General features: G+C 41.2%; 2 protein-coding genes across 2 annotated transcripts; both read left to right on the forward strand.

Moving 5' to 3' along the window:
• The first annotated feature begins 907 nt into the window (after window positions 1-907).
• Window positions 908-3,903, forward strand: LOC110068595 (beta-lactamase-like protein 1). Its single transcript, XM_020775991.2, has one exon. The coding sequence runs from the start codon at window positions 952-954 to the stop codon at window positions 2,671-2,673; it is 1,722 nt and encodes a 573-aa protein (XP_020631650.2). The 5' UTR covers window positions 908-951; the 3' UTR covers window positions 2,674-3,903.
• Window positions 3,904-4,003: 100 nt separating this feature from the next.
• Window positions 4,004-7,817, forward strand: LOC110068594 (beta-lactamase-like protein 1). The gene has a single exon (XM_020775990.2). It carries the CDS (start codon window positions 4,624-4,626, stop codon window positions 6,352-6,354), a length of 1,731 nt encoding a protein of 576 aa, XP_020631649.2. The 5' UTR covers window positions 4,004-4,623; the 3' UTR covers window positions 6,355-7,817.
• Window positions 7,818-8,532: the final 715 nt, after the last annotated feature.

Genomic DNA, 8,532 nt, shown 5'->3' on the forward strand with positions numbered 1-8,532 from the left:
CAACGTGTACGAGCAAATTTTAATTTTGTTTCAAATTCCCATTGTTTACAACTATTGTTAAAGGTCTGCGAGTAATGTAATCCCTCTTTCGTATGAACGCTACGACTTGTCTGGGACGTTTTAGTCACCTCTCAGTTCCATGTGTTTTGCAAAGTTTTAGTCGTGACAGACAGGCCCTTTTATCATATTTTCTGTAGCACACAAGCTTTTCCCCTTGGCGCCTCGCAGGCTACATCTTCTGTATTACGTGACAGTTGAGCTCATTACGCGGAACGCGGTGGGTGACAAGCCGCGGGGGGGGGGGGGGGGGGCCACTGCCATATATGGGCTATGTAGGTATGTGCCGCTGTGAAGGGTATGGTTTTCAAGCAGTTTACTCTAGGATAGGGTATAGCAATCAGAGCGTTTGGCTCTAGAATAGGGTATAATTTTTCACAAAACTGACTAGTTGGTTGAAGATTTTATCTAGACTAAGGAAACCAGGAATTGCCACTCAAAAATACAAAAAAAAAAAAAATCAAATCACCAAGTTTAAATTTACGCAAATCAGCCTCAACAGTGTCGATAGATGAGGGGGGGGGGGGGGGGGGGCGATTTGGGGAGTTTACTCTAGTATAGGGTAGCAAAATTCAGCTGAACTAGCTCTGGTATAGGCTAAGGGTTCCAGGGTCCCAGCGGTACATCCCCACCCAGAAATTCCCAAAGTACCTCTCCCGGGGTGACAAGTCCAAGTAAGGCCTAGAAATAAGGGTAAAGCAAGTAAGCTGCTAGCTGAAAACGAAAAGCAAAATTGACTATGAGATCACTTCAGATTAAAATTCAAAAGATAAACGTACCTAAAAGAGAAATGACCAATACCTTTTATGGAAACATTTCGCAATCTACTTTGTTGACAATTAAGTGGCCACTTGTGTCACGCATTATCACTCAGCTCTCCGAAGACAACCCAAGATGTCGGAGCCTCCGTACGCTTCGATTTCAGACAAGAAACAAGCTCCCAGTTCCCTTAGATTGTGGAAGATATTGACTGGGGTGTCAACTCTAGTAGCCGTCGCTATCACCGCCGTTTTTATCTGGTACGTTCTCACACATAAATCAGATTCAAGAAGCACCGAATATCAAGTGGACAAAAATATCCAGAATGCCTTGGCATGCCCCCAGCTACCTACACTGCTTCCCTTGCCCAAACCGACGCCTGAAAGAATCACCGAGGTCTTCCAGAAATTAGAATCAGCCCTGAGTGCTTTAATAGACAAGGAATCGTCGCTGCCTGCCATTTCTATGAATGTCTTTTACCAAGATGAAATTCTGTGGAGCGGCCATTTTGGAAGCAAGGTGTATAAACAACCTGAGAGGAAACCCGACAACAGCACCGTGTACCGAATTGGAAGCATCACAAAGATCTTTGCCGTCCTAATGATGTTCAAGTTTTACGAAGAAGGCAAAATCTCCTCGATTGATGATCCTCTAAGCAAGTATGCTCCTAATTTTGCTATTAAAAACCCTTATACTAACGACAACATCACACTGCGAGAGATCGCGAGTCAAATGTCAGGGCTACCTCGCGAGGCACCATGTTTATACAGCTGCCGTAACACAACCTCCGCCGAGCAACTCGCATTGTTGAAGGACCGCACGCTTATACTCCCGCCATGGGTCCAGCCATCTTACAGTAACCTTGGTTATGGATTATTGGGCCGACTCCTGACCGAGAACTTACTCCAGAACGAAACTTTCGAGAGCTGGACACAGGAAAACATTCTTAAACCCCTCAGGATGGTAAACACGGGTTTTAAAATCACAGACGAGGTCAAGAAGAACATAGCCTATCCGTATCTACCCAAAGGAAAGAAAATGGCGTTTTTAGATATTGGATGGATGGCGCCCGCCGGTCAGATGTACTCAACCATTGACGATCTAGCTAAGCTTGGAATGATGTTTGCCCAACCCGAGAAACAAAAACTCTTCAAGCCCGCAACCCTCCGTGAAATGATGACGCCAAAAAACATAGCCCCAGATGGTGTTACTGTTTGGGGCTCACCGTTTGAAATGACCTTCAAAGAACACGTTGTTGTCCGCGCCAAAGGTGGAAACATAGACACATACGACGCCAAGTTTTCAGTTATCCCCGAGCTTGCTCTTGGAGCAAATATTCTCACGAGTACAGTTTTCTACCCACATCCAGATGCGTCTGAAGGCTTGGCATTGCTGAACAATCTGCTGATTCCGACATTGAACGAAACGCTGTTTGAACTTCAGCGTGAAGCCCACTTCCCGATCGATCCAGCGCCTTTTACTGGTAAATTTCAGGTCACGCAAACTAATCCCATATTCGGAACTATAAGCATTTACAATGTTACTATCAGCGAGTATCAAAATATTCTGCGATTTGTGTATGCGTCAACAACGATTGAGATCCGGTATATCGAAGAGAAATTGGTTTTCCAGGCAAGAAGCCATACCGCTGGGATGACATGCTTCATGGAACGTGTAGGGACATTAGCAGATATGTATTATGACCCCCCTGGGAAGGATAAATTGTCCCGCGGTTTTCATGTTCCACAGTGGGCGATAGTTGCGAAACGGGTGAAAGCTTCGAACGACAGTTTCGCCGGTGAGAGCGAAGGTAACGTACCGGAATTTCTGTTTAATCCGTTTAAAAGTGCTGTGTAGTGAGAAACCTTAGACGTAAACTTTAAATCAATTAATTTGGTGGTAACTTTACAACGTCAGTGGCTGGAATCATACAATATTGACGAATATTTAGAAATACCCAGCTCAGTTTAGTTGTACGATGTGGTCTTAGCTGTTTGTGAATGAAACGCTAGGGTGTAAAATTCAGCAGTACTTTCATATTATGGTACTTAATAGGCAGTTGTAACAGGTTTCGAAATATTCCTGGAAAACATATGGAAATTGCAATTTTCTTTCAGGAGCCTGGAAAACTCCTTGAAAATTTTCATCTCTCTACCTACACCTGGGAAACGCCTAAAAATTTCTAGTGTTATAAAAAAAAGCAAATGAATTCTTACACTATTTTTTTTCCACAACCACTTAATAACAAGCTAGTTGCCTTTGGAAGCATTATTAAAAAAAAAAAATCACACCGTGGTTTAGGATTTCAGTGTGCGAGAAATTTTATCTTTCTACCCCGAAAAATTCCTAAATTTGCAAATTTCCATCTTCCCTGGCAAGAACGGTCTGCAGACAATCCCTAAAGTGAGATCAGTTAAACGAAAGATATTTCGTGTACTGCACTAGGTGGTTGTAACGTTTTAGTCTGTGGATGAAGTCCTAATGCGTGACCATTCAAATGAAAGTTATTGAGCAGTACTTTCATGAGAGACCCTCTATCATACTGCACAAGGTGCGAGTTCTAATTTTAACTTATATAAGTCTGTTGATGAAACCCTATTGTGTGACTATTTAAACGAAAGCTAATAAGCATTCCTTTCATGTAGTGCAGTTTATTATGCTGCACAGTGAAGTTCTAACTTTAAAAATAGAGGAACAAACCCTGGTGTATGTCCAGTCAAATGAAATCATTACTGGGAAGGAAGTTAAAGTAGCACTGTTTCAATACACTGTATAAGGTCGCGTGTTTGGATGATGCTGAATGATACCCTATAGTTCGTAACTCTACCTCATTAGACTACAGCTTGAATATTTCTTGGGATAATCATTGCTTCAGACTCTTAGTCAATAATCATAAGGTAAATTTGCGAACATTGTGTCTCACCAGGAGCAGATATAAAATTGATGCTCTTGGAAAACTATGTCAGTCGAGAGGTTTATAGTATTAAACGACAAATTAGTCAAGCTAGCATAATACTGTACAAAGATTCTTATGAATGATTTTAAATAAATGTAATGAGTGCGAGTAAAATAATCTTCTCAGCAATATCTACGTTATTGACGTTACTTCATGTCCTTATATTCCTACACTTACGGGACACATGAACTAATAAATTAGGTCGACATTACATGAAGACCAAGTGATTTACATCGAGCGATTGTTGTTGATTCTTGTCATGATGATTAGGAGGTTCTGAAGATACATGATTATCATGATTTGATAATCTGCTTTCTTGGAATTGGAAGATTTTCACCAAAAAATGTTGTTTTCCTTCCCGAGAATATGCTGGTCGGTCTCTAACCGCGAAAGTGTTCGATCATAGCGCCTACAGACCTTTGAAAAGGGTTCAACCGCTAAAGCCCTCTGCAACGAAATACCTATCAAAGCCTGACTTCTGGCCTTGAACTTGAGACAGCGTCATGTAAACCAAATAAACTCTTACAAAATTTTATTAGTTTTGTGAAAACAGTAAAATCCTGTCGTGCACCTCTCATTTGGCAGAAACTGAGATGAAAATCACTATATTTGCCCTTTTTTTAAAGTATCACAGAAATCATTATATGGTTAGGCATGACGCTGTCTCAAAATTAGAGACGTTTGTATGGATTTTGGGCCATGCTTCATGGTCCATAACTTGGTCTCTGTTTACCCTTGGACACTTGAATAATCTCAACATGTCCTTTCATGTGGAGGCGTCAACATTTCTCAATTTACTTTGATGACAGTTCGGTACCAAATATGCCACGTATTTTTAGTTCTCTCCCAAGATGTTGGACTCTTCGGACGTTTCGATTTTAGGTAAGAAGAAACAACCCTCCAGTTACCTGAAACTGTGGAAGATACTGGCTGTGGTGTCAACTCTGGTAGCTGTCGCTGTCACTGCTGTTTTGATCTGGTACGTTCTATCACACAAATCAGATTCAGAAAGCAACGAACAAGAAGCAGTCAAAAATATCCAGGATACCTTGGAATGCCCCCAGCTGCCGACACTGCTTCCCTTGCCCAAACCGACGCCTGAAAGAATCACCGAGGTCTTCCAGAAATTAGAATCAGCCCTGAGTGCTTTAATAGACAAGGGATCATCGCTGCCTGCCATTTCTATGAATGTCTTTTACCAAGGTGAAATTCTGTGGAGCGGCCACTTTGGAAGCAAGATGTATAAACAACCTGGGAAGAAACCCAACGACAGCACCGTGTACCGAATTGGAAGCCTCACCAAGATCTTTCCTGTTCTGATGATGTACAAGTTTTACGAAGAAGGCAAAATCTCCTCGATTGATGATCCTCTAAGCAAGTATGCTCCTAATTTTTTTATCAAAAACCCTTATACCAACGAAAACATCTCACTGCGAGAAATCGCGAGTCAAATGTCAGGGCTACCTCGCGAGGCGCCATGTTTGTTTAGCTGCAACACAACCTCTGCTGAACAACTCGCACTATTGAAGAATCGCTCGCTTATACTCCCACCATGGGTCCAGCCATCTTACAGTAACCTTGGTTATGGATTGTTGGGCCGCCTCCTGACCGAGAACTTACTCCAGAATGAAACCTTCGAGAGCTGGACACGGGAGAACATTCTAAAACCCCTCGGGATGGTAAACACAGGGTTTGAAATCACAGACGAGGTGAAGAAGAACATGGCCTATCCGTATCTTTGCGGAGGAAAAAGAACGCCGTTTATGGAAATTGGATGGCTGGCTCCTGCAGGTCAGATGTACTCAACCATTGACGATCTAGCTAAGCTTGGAATGATGTTTGCCGAACCCGAGAAACAAAAACTCTTCAAGCCCGCAACTCTCCGTGAAATGATGACGCCAAAAGACATAACTCCAGATGGTGTCACTCTTTGGGGCTCACCGTTTGAAATGACTTTCAAAGAACACGTTCTTGTTCGCGTCAAAGAAGGAAACATAGACACTTATAACGCCAAGTTTACAGTTATCCCCGAACTTGCTCTTGGAGCAAATATTCTCACGAGTTCAGTTTATTACGTACAGCAAGATGCGTCTAAAGTCTCAACTTTGCTGTACAGTCTCCTGATTCCAAGACTGAACAAAACGCTGTTTGAACTTCAGCGTGAATTCCACTTTCCGATCAATCCAGCGCCTTTTACTGGCAAATTTCAAGTCAAGCAAGGCAATTCCGTATTCGGAACTATACAGACTTACAATGTTACTATCAGTGAGTATCAAAATATTCTGCGATCTATGAATCCACATTCCTCATCAACCACTGAGATCAGGTATATCGGAGAGAAACTGGTTTTCCAGGCTAGAAGCCGTTACCCTGGGACGTCGTGCCTCATGGAGCGCTTTGGGACACTAGCAGACATGTATTATGATCCCCCTGAGAAAGATAAATTGTCCCACGGTTTTTATGTTCCACAGTGGGAGATAGTTGCGAAACGGGTGAAAGCTACGAGCGACAGTTTTGCCGATGAAAGCGAAGGTAACATGGAGGAATTTCTGTTTAACCCGTTTAAGAGAGCTTTGTTGTGAATATAACTTGAACATGGCCGCTCAATGTGGGATTTTGATTTCCTTTGAATCATTCACTCCCACACTCCCTGTTGCCACTATACTTAACTTAACATCAATTAATTCGGTTACAACTTTTCAACGTAGCGTCAGTAGTTGGAATCATAGAATAGTAACGAATATCGAGAAATACCGCGCCTAGTTTAGTTGCGCAAGGCGGTCTTCGCTGTTTGTGAATAAAACCCTTGCTACTTAGCAGTACTTTCATATCATGACACTGTTGGTTCAAACTTTTAACAGGGCTCGAATTACTTCTGAAATTCCTAGAAATTAGAATTCTGGGAATTTGTAATTTTATGTTAGGACCCTGGTGAACTCCTATAATTTTAAAGTGGTAGCAAAAAAAAAAAAAAAAAAAAAAAAAAAAAAAATGAGTCGTTGTAATGTACCTTGTCCATAAAGGAACAAGGATGGTTGAGGATTGAAAAGATTGACACGGATTACGCAAGGATTACAAATTCCTGGATGCCGTCAGTGGCGGATCTCCCCTCCCCCTTATTTTGGGTAAAATAAATAAAAAAAAATCACAGAAGGAAGAAAAGCCGACAGGGCAAGCAAAAACAACCACCACCCCTTTAGCTCAAGGTCTGGATCCGCCACTGGCCATTATCTCTGACAAGATCGCACTAAGCTCTGCAGACAAGCCCTAGTGTGTGATCAACCACAAGAACGCTGTTTCGTGTGGTACTTTGTACAAGGTGGTTCTAACTTTTTAAATCTGTGGATCAAACCCAGTGTATATCAACTGTTATGAACCAGTAGAATGAAGTGGCAGTGTTTCACTACGCTGTTAAATATCGCGTGTTTGGATGATGCTCATTAATACCCTAGCTTGTAACCCTGCCTCATTAGACTAAAGGCTGAATATTCATAGACATAATAATTGTTTCAGACTGTTAGTCAATAATCATAAGTTTAATTACGTGCATTGTGATGTAACAGGGTTTACCAGGGGCAGGTATAGAATTGTTGTTCTTAGCTAAAGTAATTTCAGTCGAGAAGTATATATATTTGACGACAAACTAGACAAGCTAGCATCGTACAAAGATTATTAGTAAATAGATGATGTAAGTGCGAGTGAAATAATATTCACAGCAATGTTTATGTACGTTTTTGAAGTTAGTTTACATATATTCCTATACACTTATGGGACACATTTTAAAGCAAACAACCCACAACAGGTGGCGGAAACGTCATGACAATCTGGTGAATACACTCACTTTGACACAGTGTGACCCCCTTTGAAAAATCCTGGCTACACCCCTGAGGAAGGGCTTTATGTGGCGATAGGAATAAATGTAAGTGATAAGCGAATTCTATAGAGAGATGCTTTATAATAATAATAATAATAAAAAATCATCAAAAGACAACGTGTAACACTAATCTTGTGTTCGAATTGATAAAACGAATCTCTGTTTGATAAACTTTGAGTCTTCCTAGTTCCTACTTACCACTCATGTGAGGTCAACTTCGATATATTAAATTCTGACTTGGCTCGGAGGCTTAGAGGAATAAAACAAAAGAATTAAAATAATTCATCCCTCAACTTTGATCGTATTTTCTTTTTTGCTTTTAATCCCTTAAGCCTCGGAGGCAAGTTAATAGAATAATCATATCTAACCTATCTGACCACAGGGGTAACTTCTAACTCTTTCATAGAAGACAGAGCTAGAGTAACCAAAAAATATCACATATAAATAGATTTCTACATCCATACTTATTCACATGAGCTAATTTGACAGGCTGAGCTATCACACACGTGCCATCAGCCTTTATAGAATGTAGTTCGGAATGGAGGCCATCCACATCAGTAATGACCTCGTTTTCTCGTTTCTCCGTTGTCTCAGAGGAAGATTTGGAGAGATATCTGGATAATTCAGTTACCAAGAAGACAAATGAAAGGAGATTGACCGTTATGCGGCTTTAAAACCTGAAATTGCCCAATAACCTGATGAGTGCATTTAAACAGCTGCAAGTTTTAAGCGATCATTCAATCCGCGCGTGACTTTGCTTAGGGGTGAAGTTCAATTCACACTACTTGACATATAAAGAAATAACTAGAAATTGTGGTGTGAAGATTTAGCTAGAACTTCGGCAAAATCAACTAGATTTTTCACTCTCGATTTCTGTGAGGTGAAA

This window comes from Orbicella faveolata, unplaced genomic scaffold (genome assembly GCF_042242905.1).
Source record: "Orbicella faveolata isolate gen_17 unplaced genomic scaffold, um_ofav_v1 contig_4, whole genome shotgun sequence".
NCBI classification, from domain to species: Eukaryota; Metazoa; Cnidaria; class Anthozoa; order Scleractinia; family Merulinidae; genus Orbicella; species Orbicella faveolata.

Coding starts and splice junctions, on each gene's coding strand:
- LOC110068595 (XM_020775991.2), top strand. CDS start 952: ATGTCGGAGCCTCCGTACGCTTCGATTTCAGACAAGAAACAAGCTCCC.
- LOC110068594 (XM_020775990.2), top strand. CDS start 4,624: ATGTTGGACTCTTCGGACGTTTCGATTTTAGGTAAGAAGAAACAACCC.